At 34.8% G+C, this 27,231-nt stretch overlaps 1 protein-coding gene across 2 annotated transcripts in view; it reads left to right on the top strand.

Moving 5' to 3' along the window:
- The window catches only part of cachd1 (cache domain containing 1), a 152,444-nt gene that overhangs the window by 91,225 nt on the left and 33,988 nt on the right, over positions 1-27,231 (top strand). For both annotated transcript variants that reach the window (XM_087257443.1, XM_087257444.1), the window contains exons 4-15: positions 5,420-5,526; positions 10,805-10,931; positions 12,817-12,961; positions 13,203-13,419; positions 16,494-16,643; positions 19,726-19,959; positions 20,973-21,122; positions 24,725-24,848; positions 24,951-25,068; positions 25,225-25,393; positions 26,324-26,466; positions 27,048-27,229. In XM_087257443.1, the coding sequence (XP_087113569.1) occupies positions 5,420-5,526; positions 10,805-10,931; positions 12,817-12,961; positions 13,203-13,419; positions 16,494-16,643; positions 19,726-19,959; positions 20,973-21,122; positions 24,725-24,848; positions 24,951-25,068; positions 25,225-25,393; positions 26,324-26,466; positions 27,048-27,229 (1,866 nt within the window). The remainder of the gene's footprint in view (positions 1-5,419; positions 5,527-10,804; positions 10,932-12,816; positions 12,962-13,202; positions 13,420-16,493; positions 16,644-19,725; positions 19,960-20,972; positions 21,123-24,724; positions 24,849-24,950; positions 25,069-25,224; positions 25,394-26,323; positions 26,467-27,047; positions 27,230-27,231) is intronic.

Raw genomic sequence — 27,231 nt, 5'->3', positions numbered from 1 at the left:
AGATACAAGTATTCAGCTTAAAGTGAAATTCCAAGGCTTAATGTAATTAGGCAAGTCATAGTATAACAGTGGTTTCTTCCGCAGACAATCAAACGTATATATTGCCTAAAGGGGCTAATAATATTGAGCTATAAAAATAGGTTTTAACATAATTAAACCTGCTTTTATTCTAGCCGAAATAAAACAAATAAGCCTTTCTCCAGAAGAAAAAATATTATAGGAAATACTGTGAAAAATTCCTCTGTTAAAAATCATTTCGGAAATATTTATATATAAAAAATTTACAGAAGGGCGAATAATTTGACATTTTGAATAATGGTGATTACGATTATGACCAAAATAATCGTGATTATGATTTTTCCCATAATCAAGCAGCCCTATGTCTGATGCGGAATGTTAATTACTTTGTGTATATTGTGGATAACTTAAACTTTTGATATTTTAAAAGCATGTTTTGGTGTAACTGGCAATTTGCCGCTTTTTATTTATTTTAATATTTTATCAAATTATAAGTTTGAAATCATTACAGTTGCATTAAGTTTTGCTGTAGTGTTTTAATGTGATTAAAATGGTAAAACTAATTTGAAATTCAAATAGGCAATTAAATGATTGAACGGTAGATACTTTTTTTTATTTTATTTTTTATTTTAGGTCAAACACTTTTTTTCACACCATGCAAAGTAAGCACTACCCAAAGGCTTGTTTTCCCATTTACTCATTTTCTATCTTTCTTTTCATTCTTTCCGAATGTTTTTTTTCCAGAGACCTTAATTTGCATGTTGAAATCAAAGATAGAGAAGGAAAATGCCTCACGTTTTTATCCAATATATATTTTCTCTCCTCCTTCCTTTCCCCCTTCCCTCTTTTGCACGCTTGCACTCCCATCTTTTTTTTCTGATGTAAAATTCAAAGCAGCTTGCAAATTTATTTTTTATCTAGCGCATTTGCTATTGCCACCGCATGTAAAGTGTGTTGAAGGAGAATTCTAATGACTAGCGCCTGATGGGAATTAAATGTGTGAAGTTCAAAGCGCTTTGCACATCACAGCAGCCGTCAGTCAAACAGCAGCTCCGCTTCGACTCTGCGAGACGCCGATAATGGGGAGAGAAATGAACTCTGCGCTCAGAAAACACACTAGTTTAGTAAAGGCTAATGGACAAGAACATACCAAGTTCATACGGCAGAGGATAAATAGGGTGCATGTGGATGAAAGCAGAGCATTTTGGGGTATTATGTGAAGGAGAATAGATAGATGAATGGATGGTTGCGAGAAGATGGAGAAATGATGGCTAGAGCTTGTTATAGTTTGTGTGTGACAGTGTTTTTTGTGGAGTCCTGAGGGAGATGAAAGAGTGTGTGGCACTGCAAGATCTCTGGAGATGCTGCTGAGATCAGTGCTCGATTAGTGCAGGCACAGACCTGAAACAGCAGCTGAATGGGATGCTATGAAATGTCTTTTCTTGTGAGTGTTTTTGTTTTTTGTAGCACATACTGAGTAGATGTGACTGCTGATTACACTTAAATTTTTTGACACATTTTTAATGCTTACTGCCATTTAAATAATTCTGTCATAAGCTATGTTATCTTCCACCAATTTTTATGTGCATTTTAGGAATCTGCATGAAAACACTGGGGTGCATTTCCCAAACAACGACTTAACTTGTGGCTGAAATATCATAGTACCATTCATCATTTGGGACAAGAACGATGTAGTGATGACTGTTCCCCAAAACCGTAGCTGCTTTGTCGCAGATCCATCATTTAAACCACATTAGTTATAACATAAAACCTCCAAATTGATGCTCTAAACGGGGTTAGGTAGAGAAAAATCCCATACTTTTTTATATATTGTATTATATTGTTTTACACGCATTTAAAAAAAAATCCGATATTTTTTTTGGATTTAAAAACATGCGCTTGCTTTCCATATTAATTGAAATATATGTAATTGGCACATACAGGGCCAATGTTTTCTTTACAAATATTATTTAGAATATTCCATATTCTGTTCTAAAACATTAAAACCACTTAGCTGTCACTATAATCTTATATGAATCATATAAATCGGGTTAGGTTCATGGTTTTAATTTACAGTTGGTAATAAAGTACAGTAAGAAAAAATTTATATTTCATAATAATAATAATTATTATTATTAATATTCTTTTTAAGTTGGATATTGTTTCTTTTTATTTATTTTAAGTTTACTTTTACAATTTGACATTCAAACCACTTTAGAAATGTTCTAACCAACAGGCACATGTCATATAGGCTTGAAATGCAGATAATTTTTTTAAATAAATGACCTACTATGAATTAAAATCATTAGCGTATGCTGTATATTTACTTTTTTTTTCACAAGCTTTGGAGATGTAAATTCTGCTTTTAAATAATAGGTCACCTATAGTTTCATCATGAGTTATAGCTTCGTTCAAAATGGCAAGTTGGAACATTGTAAATGAATAGGACTTAGCGGGGATAACTGGGAATAGAACACAGCCAGGAACTAACTACTAACTACAAGTGTGCAATGCAGTTTGTGAATGTTTGTTGGAACGATGGATTTGGGATTCGCCAAATCAACAAACTATGTTTGTAACGACAACACTTGTGACCTTAGTTGGCTAATGATGGTTTTCGGAAACCGTTTGGCCCACCATCCCATCTGAGAAAAGAATGAGAATGATGGAGAGGGTTCGGGCAAATGCCTTTAAAAGAAATTGTCATTTATAATTTGGCGTAGCCATTTTTTGTTTGTTTGTTTGTTTGTTTTTTGCTGAGTTACCAATAAAAGCATGTTTTAATTAAATGTTGTAAATGAATCTGATTTTTTAAAAATATAAATAATGTCGCTCAACGGATAGAGGACTATGCTGAAGACAATGGAGAGCAAATCAAGGCAAAACTGGTGTAACTCCATTCTATTATGAATGAGATTTTATTTTACTGTAATAAGTTCATTCTAAAATGTTAAAAAATGCTTTATTAGTAAATATAAAGCAATGTTTTCTAGTTAGTTTTAATTAATAAATAAATGAAGAAATTACTTATTGCAACTATATTTACCTCCGGCCTACTAACCTCAATCAAGTTTGGTTTTTGGCACTTTATAAGAAAAAGTTTGGGCACCCCTGGTCTAAACAGTTGATGTGATTAAATATCTGGACTAACTGAAGAACTGCTTTCATCTCACAATTTTGTAAAGAGCTGAGCAAATTTTTTAAATGATTTTTTATAGTTACCTCCTAGTTTAATCTTATCAAACATCCGGGCTCCAGATGAAAGATAACATGAACAAATTTATTCATTTTCTGTCATGTTAAGAAAGTTATTTACTACACTGTAAAAATGCTGGGTTCCACATAATCCCTTCATATTGTCCCATCGCAAGTCAATTCAGTAAACTTTTTTTTATCATTTTCAGTGGATTGAACATAAAACAATTAAGGTGTTGCTTAAAGATGATGTTATTTCAGCTTATTTTAAGTAGTTTTCCTTAAGCAGGAAAAATATTATTTTGAGTGTATGAAGGAAAAAAGACAGAATGGTTTCTCATCTTGCAGAAATGTTGGTATTCATTATTTGTACATCACATCATTTTTACCAAAAATGTTTATTCTCTTGTAAAAGCTGAATGGAGATAATGTTTTATTTGTTAAACTTTAATGTAATCTCTTTTGTTGTGCATTTGTCACTTTTTGGATAGAAACAGAGCTAGTGTCTAATTAAAGGCTGAAATACACTACATAGATTTTGGACCCAGAATTGTGCCCCAATTTGCTGTCTGGAAAAGTCAACATTGGTTGCACAAAGCAGTCTGGATTTTGGATAGTCTGATTTGATGGATTTTCATAGTAATAGGAATCTATTTTTTAAAATATGTCTTTAGGCTGTGTTTACTGTTGTGGTTTTTTGTTTTGAAATAGCATTTTAGAATGAAACAGCTCCTTGTCCAGACAGGCATTTTTATTGTGTTTCAGAAAAAAAACAATCTCCGTCCACACTTTACACTCTACATACTGTGACCAACTGGGCATGCACATATTTTACTACTACATATAAGAGGAGTTGGAGAGACAGGGGTTAGATCGTGGATAGTCACATCTCCTTTTTCAAAAGGCTGTTTTTCATTTAGTCCATACTGGAACCAGCGTTTCCAAATTAAAACAGCGTCTTCAGCATTTTCAGAATGCAAGAATATTGTGGATACCATGTGTAGCTATATCAAAACTTTTACATTTTAAAACTTAAATGCAGTAGTATAAATGTCACCATAAGAACATGTATTGTTTCCATTTGATTTGCGTTTTTAAGCAACAAAGCATGTGTTTCTAAGAGAGTTGAACAGGTGTTAGTGCTTGAATTTTTGGGGACGAGCATAAAAATAAAAACATTAAAAAGTATGAAATTTACAAACACAATTAAAGGTCTCGTGAAATTACAATAAATAAGTTGATGCTAGTTTCAGTTAGTTATTTTTAAGGATATCTAATAGCTTGTGTGCTCCAAAACATTGATAAAAATTTGAGTTTAGAACATATAAAACTGATATAAACATTTAAAGCTTGCAGTTTGTCACTTCTGCCTAAATCGATCAGCATTTTTTTTCCAGGTCACCTCATACTTCAGTTTCTCATCAACTCTTGACCAATCAAATGCTCTCTGAGATATGATATGCTCCGCCCTCTTCAAGACGATTCTCATTTGCTTCTCATTTGATACGCTTGATTTCAGCTACTCTCACTGGCAGAGCTGTGATAAAAATGAAACGCTATTGGCTGTTTCATTACATCAAACATTGAATAAAAATGCACATTTGAGAGCACTTCACAGGACCTTGAACAGAATTTTCTTTTTTGAGTGAATTTTTCTCTTTAATGTTGCATATTTTGTGGGATTCTTTGACTAATAAAAATGTCAAGAAAACAGTGTTTAATTCAAATAGAAATATTTGTCGTTGTTATAAGCCTCCTACTGACTTTTTATTTAATAAATAGATTCCTTACCAAAAAATATGCATGTGTGGTTGCACAATTTTTTCCCCCCAGTTCAATTTATATACTCTCCTTAAGCATAAATGTGCCTCTGCTCGTCTGGCTAAAAGTGTTGGATGCCATGAATAAAATCAAAAGGTTCTCCCATCTGCTCTTCTCCGTGCCCTCCTTTCCCCTCGGTCTGCATCCCTCCATCTTCCTCTTTCATCTTCAGCAGAAGAGCAGTGCGGCTGGTAGAAATAGATATTGATGCACTTTTCCTCAGGGGGCTTTACCACACAACTGCAAACGCTGTTATTATAGCATTAGAAACACTTCAGCTTCGGTTTTCCTCACAACCGAGGTCTTGAACAAACTGAACGCTCGCCAGTGAAGTGTCACTTGATAATTATCGCCAGTTGATGTTTTGTCTTCTCTCTGCTTTCAGATTTGACGGTAATTTTAATGCCAATGTTTCCAAGACCATCAGCTGTGATCGTCTCTCCCCTACCGTCAATAGCAGAGCTTTCAACCCAGGACGAGACCTCAACTCTGGTGCGTAACACAGACACACACATTGTCTAAGCTTCAAAAACCCAAAGCCAATTTTCACATATCCTGCTTCCATGGCAACCATTTGCAAAGAACAATATTACTTTTCTGACGTCAAATCTTCAAAGAAATTTTTTTGGCCTTTTGAGTGCAACAAAAATGAGCAAGGCTGTTGAATACGTGACCTCGCTCATTTGTGTGTGGAAGTACTTTATTTTCTCTCCTCTCATCTCTCTGTTTTTATTCCCCCCCTTTTTTTAGTCAACGCAGCTTTGTACCTCTGTGCTCTTTTCCCCTTTATATCTGCTCTACCTTAGCAATCAGGAAGTGTATGTTTTTATCACTTTAAACAGCGAGCCAGTGTCAACATTACCTCGTCTTATCAGAAACATCAGAGTTTTTGAAACTGGAAAGCCCCCTATGTTTTTTAATTACATATTAAACAAAAGAAAAACACTCTGACCGAGATGCAATTTATTACAACCGAACATTTTGACCACACCTGTGTTCTGAAACTCAACTCAATCAGGACAATTCAGATTTGTTTTTCATTTATATCAGTTCATTACCAGAATCCATGTTGCAGGGTGATTCAGCTCTAAAGAAGGCAATAATGACATCATCTAGCTTATTTTAGTTCAAATTCTAAACTTTATTTTAAACGTTAGCCTTTCAAACAGCGACTGTGCAAGACAGAAGCCAACAGTGGCCAAAAACACAAAAATACTTGAAAAGTAGTCCATCTGAAGATTCAGTCTAAAAGAGTTCTAATTATTTCTATCATAGCAGTCAGCATGACTGTGCATTTCAGTCTGCTACTTTTCCCTGTCACTAAGTATATGTGGCTCTACTGCCTAGCAACTTCCTTCTAACAAAAACATAACTTTACTTTGTGAAATTTCAAAAACTAGTTTCAAGAGGGGCACAGGATATGATTAATTGCAGGTGGTCTCTCATCTGTAATCATAAGTAAGCCAATCGGATTATCTAAAACTTACTATAAATAGCCCGATTAATATTACTCCCTCACCTTTGTTTTTCGAAGAATCGGAGCAGTGGAGGCTCCCTGACCCTGTTGCCTTCCCCTCCCCCTTCCCTGACTCTCTTTCAGGCCCTAACCACCACGCAATAACCCTAGGTAGAATAAAAAAACTTTTTAAAAATATATCCAGCAGCCATATATAGCATTTTTAGCCTTTTGGGGGGTTTCTTCGACTACACGAACAAACTTCCTGATCTCGTACCCCCTCTTATGCTCATTGACCAGGCGGGAGCCCTGGGCTCAAATATCTCCGAGCTCTGGATTCTCTCTCGGGAAAGCATGCAAACCTGCTATTATTATCAAGCAATATCTAAGTGTGAACTCTATGCATTTCAAAAAAGCATATTCAGTGCCATGAAAAAAGCCTTCTCCACTGTTTGTTAGAATAAAAGGGAATCGTGGACATTCGCATGTGGTCTTATGTAGCCTAAATATAGATTTTTAGGCTATATTACCAAAAAGATAATAATAATAATAATAATAATTCCTTACATTTATATAGTGCTTTTCTAGACATTCAAAGCGCTTTACACAATGGGGGGAATCTCCCTTATCCACCACCAGTGTGCAGCATTCACCTGGATGACGCAACGGCAGCCATATGGCGTCAGACCACACACCACACACCAGCTGATTTGTGGACAGGTGACAGACTGATAAAGCCAAATATGATATGGGGATGTTTAGGAGGCCATGATGGACAGAGGCCAGTTTGAAAATTTGGCCAGGATGTTGGCGGTAAACCCCTACTCATTTTCGAAGGACTTCCTGAAAATGACCACAGAGAGTCAGGACCTCGCTTTAACGTCTGATCTAAAAGACGACGCTCATTGAGCTGTATAGAGTTCCCATCAATATACTGGGGCATTAGGACCCAAAAAGGCCGTAGGTTGAGCACCCACCTGCTGGCCTCACTAACACTACTTCCGGCTGAAACCTAGCTTTCCCATGTGGTCTCCCATCCAGATAGTATTTTTAGGGTAATGACTTAATTAAATATGATGTCAGACATTCATATAATTAATTAATTAATTTTATTATCTCAATACAAGCTTTAAATGTAAATATAATGTGACTATGTGATGTCTTATATGAGAATGCTCAGAATTCTTTTGGTAATTGTAGTATTTATAGAATTCTGGTTTTTCTAGAGTTAACACTGCGTTCTTAGAAACATTAATGTGGAAAGGAACAAAAGTTGTTGGCATCGTACTGCCGCATTCTGTTTATTTTAACTAGAAACTGCAGTAAAGTGAATATTTGCTGTTCCACAAACATATATTCTGAGGCGGATATTTTTAATGGGTCTGTTTTGTCATTAAATGTGAGAAATGACAATGTAACAGCACAGTGCATTCTCCGGTGTAGCGCTAAACACAGATGTGTTTAATTTTTTTCTTTCCCCCACCTTGGTTCAGATTCTCCCTCTTTCTGGCCTCACACACTCACTCTTAGTCCAGAATAGATTATCCCAATTCATCTTCATTCAGATGCTTATTTATGTAAGGCAGTCATCAGGAGTTCATGTTACCACTCTTGCTCCATTTGTCATTGAAATCTGACCCTGCTAACCATGCAGGCAGTCATCAGTCACGTTTGATCCCTGTTAGTCTAAACATTGATGAAATGAGGAGAAAAAGAAGAAACCATTAAGATGGAGAAAAGCCTAGAGAATGGAGCGATGAAGCACAGAGATATGGTGTGGAGTTTGAGAGCGCCGTGAAGGCTTTGATTTAGATTTTGAGGGTGGATCGTCTTTAACAACATTTCCCCCTTTGGTGTCCTTTGTTTCACCCTCTACTCCTCTTCATTTCTCAATCTGTTTGTTTCCCAGAAGTTTCTATGGCTTCTCCTGGCTCTTTTAAAGAGCTGTGGCCAAACTCATTTATAGCCATATATAAAATGAATGTATTTAATTATATAATGTATGTATTTTTTTTATAATGAAGACTGCCCAGTGCATATATGTGATATATGCATCAGTAAATATGTTACATTTAACAAAAATGACAATAGCAACATTTATTACATCATAAAATTATTTGTTTTCGAAATATAAAATAAATACGGTTCTTCTGAAGTTGGTAAGAACCAAATAATCTTTTGTTGAGGCATGTTTAATAAAAAAGAGCCACTCTAGAGTATTTTTTTCCCCCAAATTACAAATATCACATTAAAGTGACCACTTTGTAAAAGAGAAAAAATATAATAGTGGACAGTGTTGGAAAAGTTACGCGAGTTATATGTAATATTATTACTTTTCTAAATAACAAGTAAACACATTACTTTTAAATAGTTATAATATTTGAGTTGCTTTATTGAAAATGTAACACAGGTTACTTTTTAGTTTAATTAAGCTTTTAACATGAATAAATTGCTGAATTAAAATTAGTATAAAATAAAAAGTAGTCACAACAAATCTTGCATCAAAGAGAGAATGTGTTCATTATTTTGAAGGCAACAAAGAAAAGGAAAAAGGCATAGTCTCAATGGACAGTGATTTTACTTAGGACAAATAGTACAAAAGTAGCAAACACATTGCTTTGTACTTTCAATAATCTCTCTCTCTCTCTCTCTCTCTCTCTCTCTCTCTCTCTCTCTCTCTCTCTCTCTCTCTCTATATATATATATATATATATATATATATATATATATATATATATATATATATATATATATATATATATGGCATGTATGTTCTCAGGAAGTTCTCAGTTAACATTATCCTAAAATATACACTTTTTGCTTTTGTAAAGGAAATTGATGGTGTAAGTTATGCAATGTGTTGTTAATTGCAGAGCTCCTCTGTTTAAAAAAGAAGGAAAAGAAAACAAGTTCGAAAGAGATCAAGCCTCAGCCAGGTATTAAAAAGTAATGCAAAAGTAACTCAAAAGTAATGTAACGCATTACCTAACATATAAAGTAACTAAGTAACTTTGGGAGTATCTCAATATTGTAATGCATCACTTTCAAAAGTAACTGATTTTTTAAAGTAACTGTTACTTTCCAAAACACCGATGGGGCAATAATGGGAGAGTATAAATGATGGGATTTCACATCATGACCGCTTCTCTAAATAGTGGATGATTTCCAAAGCTGTCGACATGCTGCAAAGTTCCTGTTTATACATTGGCTGCAGATTGATGGCTAGTTTGTGGTTGGGATGCGTGTTCGTGCTTAAAATCCATTTTTCTTCCTCTGCAGATTTCTACCGCAATTTTATTGCCTATTATATTATGTTATATTATATTATATTATATTATATTATATTATATTATATTATATTATATTATATTATATTATGTTATGTTATGTTATGTTATATTATATTATATTATATTATATTATATTATATTATATTATATTATATTAGATGTGACTGTTCTTGTTTCTCAACTTATTGTGAAATTTTAGCCATCATTAACCCTCCATATGCAAGTGAAAATCAATTTTATTTAAAATTTTTGAGATTAAATATCCAAACAATCTTGGATCTTACATAATATCAAACATATCTCCTCTTAAATGCCTAAACTACTATTCCTTCAGTTGTATTTCTCCATCTTTTCTTGTTCTTTCCCCCACTTTTCTTCACTTCCCGGCTCCTGTTAAGTAAATAAACGCTTGAATTGATGGCTTCAGAGTAGGGATCACTGTGCTGCTCGAGTGTTTGGAAAGGATCAGCCTGTCTGGGCTCCGGCCTTCACACAGCTGGGGCCTGTTCAGCTGACACCAAGCCTACAGCTGCCTGCTTCAAGTGCACAGACAATTCATATAGATCCAGGCTCATTAAATTGGTTATGGGGGATTGTTTTTGCAGGATTAATTATATTTTATTATATATATATTTTTTTTATTATATATATATATATATATATATATATATATATATATATATATATATATATATATATATATATATATATATATATATATAGATTATATATATAGATTATATATATATATATATATAGATTATATATATATATATATATATATATATATATAGATTATATATATATATATATATATATATATATATATATATATATATATATATATATATATATATATATATATATATATATATATATATATATATATATATATATATTTTATATATTTCATTATTATTTACTCTTTTCATTTTTTTATATGCTTTTTTTCCAGCAAGACCCCTGAATGAAACAAAAGACTTTCAAACTTTTCAAAGAGTTCTTGCTTTCTCATTTTCTCTAGTGCTGGCAGACAACCTGAAGTCCAATCCAGGGATCAAGTGGCAGTACTTCAGCTCAGAGGAGGGCATTTTCACTCTGTTTCCTGCTCACAAGTTCCACTGCAAGGGCACTTTTGAGCACAGGAGCAGGTACAAAGAGCTTTACCTTGCACACCAACACACACAAACACAATAAGACAGCTTTTTAATTTTCCTCTGATGACAACAAGATAGTGAAACTAAAGATGCACTGTGGTTGTCACTAGCTACGTTTATATCCACTTATTTTTACGCGCATTTTTGAGATGTGCATAAAATACTGTTGATGGAAATGTCAAGACACACATAAATTTTGAAAATGGGCATAAAAAACATTTGCAACATATATAACTGAGTAAGATACAATTTACGATGAAAACACTTTTTACCAAACAAATTCCAGTATGTGCATTAAAAAAGTCATGTGGTTTTGTTATACGAGATCATGTGATGATAAAAATGTGTGTGAATGGACAAACCAGCAGGCCGACACATTGTAAAACTTTTGAAATGTGGTTTTGGTCATTCTAAGATGCCTTAACTGTTTCAGTATCAGTGTTATTATATTATTAATTACCTCCAGAATCAAGATTGTCTGTGCCCCACGTATCACGACTTCAAACGCTACCGTGCGTTCACTGCCTTCTGAGGCACAAGTCATTTATTTAATGAAGAAAAGATTCATGCAGCTTCTCCTACCGCAGCAAATTCCATTTTTACTGTTGATATTTGGCACCCGTTAATTAGGAAGTGACAATTTTGTTCGCTTTGACTCATTGGATGGAAGCGTTGCTTCATTCCTACGTCTTTTATGTGATATTTCAGTTTTGCGCATAAAATAATTCATTTAGGATGTTTACATTGTTTTAGGAATGCACCTGTTCAGAAATTTTGGGAAATAACCATAACATAACTCTTTATATTTGGAAACCGATTACTGATATAAAGGAAAAATAAAAATCCATCATTTATTGGGGTAATAATAACAACAACATTAAACAAAAACTTTATATAGGCTAATACTGATATGGCTACCAAAATATTGGGCATCATACATTTCTTTTAGGTCTTAAGTTAGCAGTATTTGGTAATAACGTACTAGGATTTAATCCATTATATTCTGTTTAACTGGATATTATTCTATATTAGTCCACTTTTTAAAAGTTTTTAAAAATGCTTGTATAAGTTTTTATCCCTACAAACTGATACTTGTGTTATATATTTTTACCCTCCTCTTATTTCATATCCATTAAACCAAGTTTATAAAGAATTGTTTTAATCATATCTGAAAGATGCATGTTACTTAAATGAAAGTCTGTTCACACAAACTCTTGACAGTTTTTTTCATAAATTAATCAAAGATTAAATCCATATAAATCAAGCAGTTTAAGTTCTGTCCTCAACTTTTATCTATGAGAAGATTAGCTATGAGACCAATGAGAAGATTAACTTTTCTCTCAATCACAAAAAAAAAAGTAAGTTAACCACCCTCACACTGTCATGTGCTCCTCTGGGATTGCCGTCTTGTGTGGCAGGGCGTAAATTACATTCTAGGGAGGCCTTTTAGCTTGGTTTTATGTAGTTACAATAGGCCCCGTGCCCTTCACTGGAATGCAGGGTCGGCCCTACTAAACCCCATTGGAATCTGCCACCCAGTGTTGTGGGCACTGCGTGTCTGTGCTGAAAGATGGACTCATTTCTGCTGCCATTCCCACAACCTCTCTCCTCCTACTGCTAGAGATTGCACCAAAAGAAAAATTAACATCTCACAGGATGTATGTGAGATTTAGGCAATATGGCTTTCGTTTTGCAAACTGCACTTTCAGGTTTTCATAGCGTTGGAGTTGAAAAAGGGTTTCCAAAAACAACACAATAGAGTGCAGGATCTCTTGCACAAACAGTGTAGTGAAGAGATTGGGAATCACGCCAAACTACTCTTGGCAAGAAAGTCCAGGAAAAGTCATTCTGAAAAATCTGTTTCTCTTTGTGTTTGCAGGCCTGTGTATGTCGCGGCAGTAAGGCCACAATCCAAGCATATCGTGGTGATTATAGACCATGGTGCATCTGTCACCGAAACCCAGCTCCAGATTGCTCGAGATGCTGCTCTGGTCATCCTCAACTCCATCGACGAACATGATAAAGTAAGGAAGTGACATCATTTGAAATCTGGCTTCTTGAAACTAATGAAGAGAGCAGAAGTCAATGATTTATTTTAATTATTCAGCATGTTTACTGTTCCAAAATATTATAAATGTTTTTTTTGTTTGTTTTTTTTTAATCAATATATTGTGTTCAATGGGGCAAAAAGAAAGTGACATGGTTGCACACTCTTCATTGATCGCAGTTGCTGTTTTTAGACTGAAGTTTCTTTGTCTCTCTCAGATCTCAGTGTTGACGATAGCAGATACTGTTCGCTCCTGCTCTCTGGATCAGTGCTATAAGAGCTTCCTCTCACCTGCTACCAGCGAGACTAAGAGGAAGATGAGCACCTTCATCAGCAACATTAAAGCTTCTGACAGCTCTACCCAGCATGCAGTGGGCTTCCAGAAGGCCTTTCAGTTGTTGAGGAACACAAGCAACGTCACCAGACAGCTGACTAGTAAGAGTTTTAGCACTAAAAACAAAGTTTTTTTAAAAAATGTATTTATATGTAAAATTTAACTTGTTGTAGGTCGTCAATTTAACTTGTTAATTTCATTAATTAGTTTTGGGGTGGGGAAATAACAACTTAAAATGTATGTACCCGCTCTGCATATGGTTCATTTGTGATTAATCAGTTTGTGTTATACATTTTTTTAATCGTTGACAGCACTTTTATTTTTTTAAATATATGACTAGTATTATTATTCTTAATATATATGACTAATAAAATATTGTTTATGTAAACACAATGGAATCACACTACTTTGCAAAATTAGAATGAACTGTTTAATTTATTTTCACAAGGTTCAACTTCTGTTACAAAAAAGTGAGGTTTTACTATTTGTTTTATTTTAAATTCAGTTTATTTTTGCCATTCTCAACTTCATTAGTTTGTGGTGAGAATCATTCTTCAAAATAGTATTTATGTATTATTAAATAAATACTATGGTGGCCGAGAGAGCTTAACGCACTGCAATTTAAGAAAGCACATGCAATTACTAAAAAAAGGCCAGCAAATAAAGAAACATCTTTATTAATTTCGATGTTCATCAAACAACTGAATGAACGTGCTGCAAATTGGTCACAACACTTGCAAATATCCACATAACAAAACAGAAATGTTTCTAGAGGACCCAAAAACATGACGGTTCCTGCTGAGATAAGGAATTGCTATTATCAAAGATATGTGTTATTATGGGTTTAGTATATGGTGTAATCAGGATATTAAAATAAACGAAAACAGCTCACCTTTCAAAGAATCTCCAATCACTTCACTGAGCAACAGTCAGCATGATAACACATCCATATCTCAGCAGGGTCCATCATGTTTTTGGGTCTTCTAAAAATATTTGACCAATTTGCAGTGAGTTTCTTCAGTTGTTGTGTTGTTAGTGAAACACGTGTGCTGTCAAATTGATGAAGATCATTTCTTTATTTGCTGGTGTTTTTTGTAATTGCATGTACTTTCTTAAAATTACAGCGCATTAAGCTCTCTTGGCCACCATTAAATACACTATTTACAACATGTACAAGTTTTTTTTATACACGGTGTATGTATGTTTATAAATCGAAAAAAGTTCACAATATCAATTCGTCCCTACACAAGATCGTAATTCAGCTTTTCTACAATTCAGCTAATTATATTTTCAAAGTCAGGAGAGAAGTATAAAGGTGGTCGCACAAGTCTTCACGTTTAGTATTATATAACATGGACACCTCGAAATAGTGTTGAAAGTGTCACATACTGTATTTATAAGGTGTAATTCACCCAAAATGTCATTACTATCTTAATGTGATAATATTTGCTACCGAGAAGACACGCGCATGCTCACCAATGTATTCTACTTTAGTGAATAGAACTTGCATAGGCTGTGAATAACAGGTAATAATATTGCAAATAACGTTCAGTTTGTTGCACAGAGTGATTGTCTCTCAGAAGCCGTGCAGAAAGTGTGATTTGCATGTATGTTTATTTTCTCAAATTGACAGCAGCCATGAGCCACACAGTGAAAAAGTGAAACCGAAAGTGCACACATCATTTAAATGATCATATTGCACTTTAGAGTTATGATTACGACAAGCATTTGATTGTTTTGTTTCTTTCATAGCGAACACAAATTGTTGTGCAAATAAAATACATGTTTATATATACTGTATGTATATATATATATATATATATATATATATATATATATATATATATATATATATATACCTATATATATATATATATATATATATATATATATATATATATATATATATATATATACCTATATAACCTATATAATGTTGAATATAATGCAATAAGGAATTTGATAATGACAAATGTTTCATTTTACCAGTAAATAAAAATGGTCTTATAATGTTCTCAGTGACAAATGACAAGCATTTTTCTCAAACATAATAATTCAACTGTAGAATAGTTGTATATTATTGAATAGTTGTATTGTGATGCATCACTTTACTGTGAATAAACAACCAGGACATATTTCAAGTCTGTTTAAGTTCACCATTCCAAGTTTATACAAAATTTAACATTTTAACCGACATTAGACCTACATATACTGTATGTTTAATATTATTATTGTTTTACCATATGTTTGAGAATTAACAACAATGTTTGCTTACTCATATTAACCTTTATTTTACATCTACACAATCATGAGAAAATTGTGATCTTGATTTTAAGCAAAAAACTGGCAAAAAAATGTACTTTTATTCAACCAGCAAGCTTTTTTGACCTCTTATGACACAGACTTCCTCCAAAAGATAAGACGATACTCAAAACCATTGTGGGGAGAAAAAATGTTCTCACAGCTTTTATTTATATTTGAACAAAACCTTTTTGCCTGAGGTATGAATAACTTTGGGTTTGACTTTATGTAAATTCATTAAATATGTACACTTTAAGACTTGCACTAGCAGAGACTATTACCACATGTGATTTCATCAATGTATAACCGACATTTTTGTGCTGTAAATGCACATAAAAAAGAGGGTGTCTACAACTTCCGTGTCAGAATCGTAAAGTTGCGCAGCATTACCTTGTACACCTTACGATATTTCTGTTTTTCAAAAATCTAATGTCAGGGAGTGGTTTTGCACATCCCCTTTGCTCAACCCCAGTGAAATTGCATGGTTATGAATGTTAACAAACATGTCAAATGCTGTTGATAAGTGATAAATATCACACTGTGCAGAAGGTTTTAAGACTTAAATATAATTTGTTGTTAAATGAACTGATTCCACAACGTGTGTGTGGTCTAAAGCAGGGGTGCTCAACCCTGTTCCTGGAGATCTACCTTCCTGCAGATTTCAGTTGCAACCCATTTCCAACACACCTGCCTGTAATTATCAAGTGCTGTTCAGGTCCTAATTAATTGGTTCAGGTGTGTTTGAACAGGGTGAGAGCTGTGTTTTGCAGTAAGGTAGATCTCCAGGAACAGGATTGAGCAGCCCTGGTCTGAAGCTTTTAGGTTGCTCATCACAATCTATATATCTGACGATTAATCAATCTCCCCATCACAGACACTGACATGATGATAATCTACCTGTCGTCGGGCATCACCTCCCGAGACTCATCTGAGCATGAAAAGAGAGCAACTCTGAGCGCAGTGAAAGAGGAGAACCGGCACCTCAACAACTCCGTCATGATCCTCACCTACGCTCTCATGAACGGTGAGAAACCGCCTTTTATTGCCTCTTTATGTCATGCCGAACACCTGTGTGCAGGTTCAGAAAAAACACACTCCGCTATTTTATCTTTCTTCTGCTCTTTGTTTGCCCATGTTTTCCATGCCCACCGTAAGAAACCTCTCCATTATATTGTTCTCCTCAGCTGTTCCTCTCCCCGCATGTATTAGCCTGCCATTAGCATACATTAGTTCGACATCATGAAAATTAAAATGGAGATCATGGAAAAGAAGAAAGAGAAATGTGACAATGCATCAAAGGGCCACTCAGTGACATGAAAGAGTGAGAAAGGCCTTTTTTCCTGCATTAGATGACTCAGATATGATTCAGATTGATAAGCTTGGCAGTGCAGAAGAGGGTTTCGCTACTTTGACATGGTATTGTGAGACTTTGAAGGGCACACACACACACACACACACACACACACACACACACACACACACACACACACACACACACACACACACTGAACATTACTCGTATTTCTTTGTTTATTTGAAGACTGGTTCATTTATGACATGTTGTATTATATTCGCATATTAAAACCTGTCAGATTAACAGGCAAAAGTGTTGAAACTCATGTTCAGTCCAATAACAGTTGAGCAGAATCAAATGTTCTTCCAAAGGTGAAAGACTGTCTTGCGCAAACATCCATTTTTACTGTTAGAGGTCCAAAACTACCATTTCATCATGAAAATAGATTGTGTGAATTTTCTTTTTGAGCCCTGTGGTAAAGTAATCCTTGTGGGATATGAATGCCTTTCTTTTACTGCTCCGCTCGATAAAAATGGGCCAGAGAAGCAAAATCTTTACATAAAAACACTATTTGTGAAATCTGTCATAATGTTGATAACAGGCAGATTGAGGTTTATATTAGCTTGGGATGGAAGCATTGCCAGCTTCATGAAAAACCACGGATAACATTTCTGATGGTTGGTTTTCCTGTTTGAAAGTGTAATTATCATTTGTATAATTATTGTGATTTAAAACAAATTGAGATACAATGCTCAGCATAATTGAGTACATCCCTTATTAAAAATGAATATTTTTACAAAACAGATATATTTATTAAAATAAAATTTTAGTTACCAAACATACAGTATTTAGAAGAAATGAAAGAAATATTGTAGAATATTGGTAATAATTACAACCTACAATATTTCGACTAAATTTTTCTTTTTTCCCCTCTCTCTTGATTTTTTTTTTCTGTTTTTTAAATTTGTATTTAATATTTTTCTGTAACGTATAAATTTTGGTGTATTTTTTTTTGGACCGTTAATATAAAAATATGAATTAAAAAGAGACATTTATGAGGGGTGTACTTATTTATGAGCACTGTATATCTTGCACACGAGACGCAAGTTGCACAGTATTTTAATCATAATAAAGTAAATCTTCAAAGAAGTAAAGGTGACATTTTAGTTAGTTTTTTGTCTGTTTATCACACAGTATTTAAGAATATTTAAAAATCTTAACTGTTTATTATCTTAATATTGAAGTCCTCTAATTTTAATTTCAGTACATTCAATATCATTTAAAAGACAGGCATGTTGCGTTTCAATAAAGTGAGAGCATTGTCTACAGTGATACAAAAAACATTGGCAATTTTTCTGCTATTATGTGCTGCTGTTGAAGTTATTTGTTGTTTTTCTGTTTGCTGTTTGTTCATTTTTAGATATTCAGATACTTGGTAAAATAGAAAAAATAAGTTTGTTTCTAAATATTTTCAGCAAATTCTGAACAAAATCCTTATAATATTGATAATCTTAATAATTTTGGTCACTCTTTATATTGTTGCATCTCTAGTATATGACAATGGACTATAAAACCATGTCTTATATAGCATGGTAATAGACAAAAATACATTGAATGGATCAAAATTACAGTTTTTATGCCAAGAATCAGTATGGATATTAAGTAAAGATCATGTTCCATGAAGATATTTTATAAATTTCCTACTCTCAATTTAATAAAACAAAATTTGATTATTGATATGCATTGCTAACTTTCATCTTTATTTGTCAATATTTAGATTTTATAAATCCTTCTGACTCAAATTTTCAAATAATTATATTAAGCTAAATGTTGTCTTATTCTAACAAACCATACATCTATGTACAACATATTTATTTTGCTTTCAGGTGAAGTAAAAATCTTAATTTTAAGAAAAATGTGGACTGGTGTGACTGGTTTTCTGGTCCAGAGTCACACAAGCTTTTATTCCAAAACCCAGCAAGTACATTTACATTTAATCCTTTAGCAGACGTTTACAATTGAAGCAACTCACAATTGAAGGGGAATTCAATGATACAACAAGAAGAGGCAATAAACACAAAAGGTGCTAATTATGTGGAACTGTATAATAAGAAGCTGTTTGTGCTCAGAGAACTACTGTAAGCGCTAGACTTAGGAAGGTGGAGTATTTTTTGGGAGGAAAAGAGTGTTTCTACAGCTGGCTTGTCAAACTTTCTCACCTGTGTTAAGCACAATTAATAGTTTTTTTATATCAAGTAACTGTAAGAATCTTTGGGGCAAATGTGCAAAACTGGTGCAAGTGTCAGTAAAAGTGTCAGAGAGATGAAAGGGTGTGTTTGTCAAGCCTGCATGAGGCACATTCAGAATTGCTATTGTTTTGGGTTGTCTTGAAGTGCAGGAGAGTGGAGGTTCTGGTGTTGTTCACAGGGGTTCAGGACAACTCCCCTTACTGTAAGGCTAATTCTACTGGACTGTCAAGAAGACTTTTTTTATGAAATGAATTCTCTTAAGGACATTTTTAACAAAGTGGAACCAAATTTTTTTGGATTCTTTGGAACGCTAAAAATATTGTTTAATGTATGCATTCTGTTGTTTGTGTTTTAAATAGTATATTTATTGTTGAAGTGTTCTTGCCATGAAAATAGCCTTGGTTGCTGACATGGCTTAAAATAAAAACTACATTACATTCACAGTGTGATCTTGGTAGGGATGGGCATTTAGTTGTCGTTTGAGTACACAGCAGACAAAAACATGTAGATATTGGGTACAAATATCAGTTTTAATTACATTTGCTCTGTGCCATTGTCCTCAGATGGAGTGACTGGACTGAAGGAGCTGGCATTCTTGCGAGACCTGGCTGAGCAGAATTCGCTGAAGTACGGCGTTCAGGATCGATCTGCACTGCCTGTGGTGAAGGGAAGTATGATGGTTCTGAACCAGCTCAGTAATCTGGAGACCACAGTGGGCCGCTTCTACATCAACCTCCCCAACCGAATGATCGACGTGGCCACCTTCAGCTTGCCTTATGCGGACCAGATGGGAGACGGTAAGTTCAGATCTCCAACTTGGCAAAAAGCTCCGCTCTGGCACATTAACATTACCCTCTGACAAACCATATGCACTCAGAAGACCTCAGCAGAAATGGCTCTGTACCAGACAGTTTCCATGGAGCTATGTACTGTAAACTTAAACTATAGGAACGCCAAAAATCACAAATGCGGAGGCTGCTAGACAGGAAGTCATTCTGAAGAATTTACTACTTGTTTCCAAATGATGCAAATTTGCTCAGTATTTTTTACCATGACTTTCCTTTTAGTGTTTCATATAAATGTCTCCCATCTAATTTTCTAAATGATGATAAAAACATTATTCAGAAAAGTTGTAATTTGTTTTAAAACGTTTATATATATATATATATATATATATATATATATATATATATATATATATATATATATATATATATATATATATATATTTACATGTGTGTGTGCGTGCTTGCTTGCTTGCGTGCGTGCGTGTGTGTGTGTGTGTGTGTGTGTCTCACACACACAAATCCAAATTGTCAGGAAGGAATAAAACATATTGTTTAAGTGTAATTTTAATAATGATCAATAAATTGTTATGAATAATTCAGGATAGATTTTGTCTTTCATATTTTTTTATTTTAAAAGTTATAATAATTTTATTTTTTTTAGTTTTTAAATATTTAAAGTAATAAATAAATATTTAAATAAAATCAATGTGTGTTTATTTTTAAACTTTAGTAAATAGAATATACCTTAGTATTTTTTTGGTATTAACATTATCATTATTATTATTAATAGTATTATTGTATAATATTTTTATTTTATTTATTTTTTACCTCTACTACTACTACTACTGCTAATAATAATAATAATAAGTAAAAACATTGAAATATCCATATTTAATTGTAACTGTTGAATTTTCCTTCTACTTCTCTGATAATATTTCTACATCAATCGCTGTTTATTTAATTGACTTGTTAATATGGCTCTATATTGAAATAATCTCTCTGTTTTTTTTTTCTGTTTGTAGGTTTCATCATGACCGTCAGCCGGCCGTGCTACTTTGGTAACTTGTTACTGGGTGTGGTTGGAGTGGATGTGAACCTGGCATACATACTGGAGGACGTTACCTACTACCAGGACTCCCTGGCCTCATATACATTCCTCATAGACAACAAAGGTGGGCAATATGCATGGGCTAATGTTTGTTTTTAGTGGAGATCCATGTGGTAGCCACTAAGAAGCCAAATTTGTTCCACAGTGTAATTGCTCCCACTCTGTTTGCTTACTTTCTAACTTCATCCTGAATTGGGACGTCTGACCTTCAGTGACTGGACTAAAGTGACTAAACTGAAGGCCATTAACCTTTAACAGCCCATTTGGGGAATCAGCTGTCCCGCACTGGCCAGATCTGAGCCTGCATGGCTGACATCATAACATTTTCTTGGAGATGGAATCAGCAAAGCTCTATGGATAAATTTTTTTTAACTTAAAAACATTGTTGTTGAAAAAGAGCTATGTGTGTTCACAGATATCATATTTTGACATTCTCTATTACACCTTCCACATCCTGAACAACATCTTTTCATTTTTTGAAGACCTCGCCAAGTTGGATGGAGTGTTTCTGGAATTACAGAGCTCTTAACCTCCACTTTATTTATATTAAAGCAATTAGATAAACCTCCTCGAAATGGCTGCTTTGCGCTAAAAGGGTGTGTTATATTACTCGGGTAATAAAATCAGGGTGATTATCTGTTCCTAAGAGTATACAGACTGCTGTAATGACTGAGATAATGAACTGGCACCTGCTGTCTCCAGCTGTTCAGCAAAGAGACATGAATGCACTCCCTCGCTATGCTCTTCACTAGGAAGTTTCTCGGTTTTTGAAGGTTTCATGTTTGTGTCGGGTTCTGAAAACGTTATCAAATTATATAATGTGTAAAAATAGTAGAGGAGAGGAGGGTAGAGGAGTCCTCACTCTGTGTTTGTAGTAGCCGGGGTGGGAGCAGAGAAGAGATAGGAGGGAGTTGAGTCTCATGACTGCCTGTTGGAGGAAACAGTCCTTGAGCCTACTGGTACTGGCCCGGAGACTGTGCACCATGGCACCACTGTAGAAGGTGGACATGATGGAAGGTGGTGCACATGCTCTCCAAAGTTTGCGGAGGAAGTACAGGCGTTGTAAGGCTTTTCTCGCCAGTGATGCGGTGTAGACAGGTCTTCAGAGATATGCACCTCCAAGAACTTGGTGAAGCTCACCATTTCCACAACAATCTCCTTCCTCTTCTCCACATTCAGGTGGAGATTTTTGACCTTGTACCATGAGGCTAGGCGGCTCACCTCACTCCTGTAGGTTATCTCATCGTTATTGTTAATGAGACCCATGACCCACAGTCGTGTCGTCTGCAATCTTGGTGAAAAGGTTGGTGCTGGATGTTGGAGTACAGTCGTGAGTCAGCACAGTGAAGAGAAGGGGGCTTAGCGCACATCCTTGGGAGGTCCTCATGTTCATCATGATGGTGCTGGAGATGTTGCTGCCGACTCAGACTACTTGTGGTCTCCTTGTCAGCAAGCCAGTTACACAGGAAGGTGTTGAGTCCCCGTGGTCTAGCCTGTGGAAGAGCTGCTGGTGAATGATGGTGTAAAATGCTGAGCTAAATTACATGAACAGCATAAGATAAAGCAAAAAATAACGAAAACCATATTGGTCCAGGTGGTATAGTCTTCTAATGCAAACTGGCTCCAAGTTTCAAAAAGAGCTAATGGTCCAAAAAGGATACTTGGGTGTTGTTTAGACTAAAGCCTCATTCTCACTACAAGCGACAATCGACCGTTCATTTCATAGGAGAGTGATTGACTTCCAGCATTCTCCATCTACAAGAGTAACAGCGACTGTTGGCGACCAGGTGGGTGTGTTGAGCGACAAAGTTGAGAATCCTTCAACTTTATGCAAATAAAGAGCAACTTACTTGAGCGATAGCCAATAGGAACATGGGAACACCAGTAGAGCTTAAGTGATCCTCTCTCAGCTCGCTCTGAAGCCGGATGTATCCCTGCTGTATATACCTACACACCCCTGTACACGTTTGAAGCAGGGCGCCACCCAGAGCAACAGGCAGCTACAAAGTCGCTTCTAGTCTAAATGAGGCATAATGCATTTTTAAAGTTACTTTTTAAAGTTTTTTTTGTGTTATGCCTGTCATCCACACTACACTGTAAAACCCAGCAGTCATCTTTATCAAACGAAATGAGTGTAGTTAACTCAAAATTTACTGAAAGTTAATTCTTCTCATTTGAAGAGTTTTGAACTCCGTGTTAAAGTTTATGAGTTCATTAAATACATCATTACTTCAACTTAAATGGATTAAGTTCACAGTACTCATATAGATTTGTTTTATTAACTCAAATGGTTTGTTGCAACCTGTTTCCTCAAACGGTTCGAGTTGCCTTAACTTTTTGAGTTTTAGAGTACTCTGTTGTTTTGAGTTCTCTTCATTTGTTAAGTTTTACTGTGCTCAAATTGCTTCATTTACTCAAATGGATTAAGTTCACAGTACTCATTAGGAACAGTTTTTGAACTTAAATAGTTTGTTGCAATCGGTTTCCTCAAATGGTTTGAGTTACCTTAACTTATTATGTTTTACAGTGTACTCATGAATTTTTGACTGCGAAACCATAGCATTTTGAAAACGTTAAAGACACAGTTTTCATTTGGAAATGCTGGTTTTACGTTTCAGTATAGACAGACTGAAACACAGACTTTTGAAAACAGAGTTGTGGCCTAGCCATTATAGCTTTTTGATTGTTCTTGTGGATTATTGCGAATAGTTTCCTGATTCATTAAGCTCATTTCACACAGCGGTTTACATCAACAATGGAACATTACATTCGGGGCTTTATTTTCTGGAACCAGTGGTGTAGCCAGAAATATCATATGCAGAATTATTTTTATTCCAGTTAGCAAGGTTTATAACTAGATCTGGTGCCCATCTGGTACCTTCATGCTGAGCAGAACTTTGCCGTTAAATTAAACTGCAACTGTCTGTCACTTCCACACATTTGTTTTTCAATTACGGGTTAGTTTTATTTGATTAGGCCTAATAAAACATGTTTAGTTGGACAATGCACAACCACACAGTAGTCTACACTATAACAATTATTTTAATTAAATTACATTAAATTGTATAATTATTTAAATTATATTCACGTTTTGAATGTTTGCTTTCATTTTAAAATCGCTATGTGCACTTTTACAGCTGTGAAAATTGGCATACCCTCTTTTTAAAGCATTTGTTTCCCCTTAGTTTGATTTGTTTAGGCACATACAATCAAAAATGCTCTGATCTGCACCTCACCATGTATGTGTGTGTTGACAGCTACGATTAAGAAAACATAATAAGGGTAAATGTACTGTATAGTTTGACCAATGAGAGGAAATTTATGACTTGCATAAATTCATTTTGATGTGTTTTGACATGTTGCTTTTTGAAAGTGAACATACCATAATGAAAATACAACAAATGAAGCCCCTGTTTCAGAATTAGGCAAAAAATCTATAGGTCTAGAAATCTTTTAAAGGCCAAACAGCCAAAAAAAAAAAATAGTTCACATTGTTTTTTCTAGGTAAATTATTAAATAGTAGAGATTTTAAGAATCAAAGAGACAATTTAAAATAGTGATTAAATAGATTTGGTGCACAAAAAAGCATTTATTAGCATATATATTACACAATCCGTATTTATAGTGGTTGTATAATAATTTTATTACCTTATGAATATCTTTCAGGCTACACTCTCATGCATCCATCACTCACCCGTCCTTACCTGATGACTGAAGCGCCTCTTCATACAGACATCATCCACTATGAGAACATCCCAGGGTTTCCTGTTGTGCGTCAGAACATCCTCAGGTAAGTTTTTTTATTCAAATTGAGCTGGGTTTGCTCTAGTTTGCAGTGGCAATGCTTATCATTTTTGACGACCAAGCTCATATATTGTGTTTTTCATGTTAGTCTGCCTCTGGGGAGTCAGGTCATTGCTGTGCCTGTCAACTCTTCTCTGTCTTGGCACATGAACCGCCTCCGTGATCCTAATCGAGATGCCTACAATGTTAGCTATGCTTGGAAACTGGTATGCAACTCCTTATTTTTGGCACGAGTACTAGTTAAGAGCTGACTGGGGGTAAATTAATTGTACTTCTCTGTCTGTTTCAGTTTATTGCATACATTTGCTTTGAGAAGAGTTGTTCTTTATTTATTCTCATTTTACTGAATCTCTAATTCCCAGGTTCAGGACACTTCGTTTATCCTCTGCATAGTTTATGTTCAGCCAGAGATCCCGGTGAAGCAGCTGAAAAATCTGAACACAGCCCCCAGCAGCAAACTTCTCTACCACCGCCTGGATCTGCTGGGGCAGCCCAGCTCCTGCCTTCACTTTAAACAGCTCGCTACAGTCGGTAAGAAAAGACAAAACATTAATATTGCAAATAATAGTCTGTAATCTTTTTTTTTTTTTTAATTATATTAATTATAATAAATAAATGCTCATACATGGTATTTGCAAAGGTATTCGTTTTTTTTTTTTTTGGTAAATGGAGTGAGAAATTGTTTAAAAAATTTATTTCAAAATCAAGTCCACATTCTGGCTCAAGAACAGGATTTTACCAACAAAACCCAAAGAATAATAATATAAAGGTCAGCAGTAAACATTTTTTTTTTACTTTTGAGACCATGGTAATAATGATCTTTATACACATAAATATAAATACTACTGTTAAAAGTTTGTGGTTAGTAAGTTTGTTTTTTTTTTGCTTTTGAGAACTTGCTACTAATGGAGCATTTTTTTTTTCCAAAAATAATAAATATTAACATTATGGAATAGAATAACATAATTAAATTACAAAATATAAAATATTTTTTCTTTTAATTTTAGTAGCTGTAGCAAGTGTTTACTGTTACTTTTGATTATTTTAATGCATTTTGATGAATAAACGGGTCATTTCTTTTTATATTTATGCAATTTGATTTGATCTAATTTTATTTAATTCACTTACTAACTGTGAGTATATTTCTTCTGTTGAAAAAAAAATATTCAGAAAAACAATGGTAACCAAACACCACTGACTTCTAATAGAAGAGACAAAATACTTTGATAGTCAAAGGCTGTCATTAAATGCCTGGATACAAACTTTAAAATATATTCTATCATGTTCAAGTGAAGAATGAAACTCATAAACGTTTGAAACAAGTGGAGTTACGTTAAACAATGACATAATTTTATTTTTGGGGGGGAAATATACCTTTAACTATGGTTCGGTTTAGATCTGACGTGCAGTAAATAAACAACAGAATTAATGATCTCTTACTTTTTTCCCCCTCTTCCTCAGAGAGCCCTACGGTGATGTTGTCCGCTGGTAGTTTCTCCTCTCCCTATGAGCACCTGAGTCAACCAGAGACCAAGCGTATGGTGGAGCATTACACTGCTTACCTGAGCGACAACACTCGACTTATAGCCAACCCCGGCCTGAAGGTACACACAAACACACACTTCCGTCTTAAAGGCCCTGTTCAGACCCGCTATTGAGATGTGTTTTCGTTGATCCGATTACGAGAGGGCAATGCTAAGCACATTTTGTGCTTGTCCACCTTTGGACACATCTAGAAGTGGTGGAAAACGCATCTGACCGGATTGTTCTGTTTTAGTGTGAATACACATGCATTTAAAAAGTTTTGTTTCTTTTGTTCATCTCAAAAACATATAGCCATCCCCGGCCTGAAGGTACATTCAGACACACACTTCCAGACCATCTCAGAAACACATAGCCATCCCCAGCCTGAAGGTAGACTCAAACACACACTTACAGACCATCTCAGAAACACTTAGCCATCCCCGGCCTGAAGATACATTCAAACACATACTTACAGACCATCTCAGAAAGCAAACAGAAAAAAGCTCAATCTCTCACAGTCCGTCATGGTTATTTTCTCAGTCCTGATTGGCAGTTGATAGTTGGCAGTGCTACTCTGCTTTTTAATTCAGCTTTTTTATTTGTTAAATGCGCTGCAACGGTATTTGCAAATTCTTCAACAAGCTGTCCTTTGGTCTTGCAGTCTTCTGTGAGGAATGAGGTGATGGCCACCAGCCACGTGACTGATGAATGGATGAGTCTTATGGAGATGAGCAGCCTCAACTGCTACATTGTGAGGCGTTACATAGCAACGCCCAATGGGGTGCTGCGGATTTACCCCGGTTCACTCATGGACAAAGCCTTCGATCCCACCAGGAGGCAATGGT

Source organism: Danio rerio, chromosome 6 (genome assembly GCF_052040795.2).
Source record: "Danio rerio strain M-AB ecotype USA chromosome 6, GRCz13ab, whole genome shotgun sequence".
NCBI classification, from domain to species: Eukaryota; Metazoa; Chordata; class Actinopteri; order Cypriniformes; family Danionidae; genus Danio; species Danio rerio.
The sequence above is the reverse complement of the archived record's forward strand: the minus strand, read 5'-3'. Positions and strand labels throughout refer to the sequence as shown.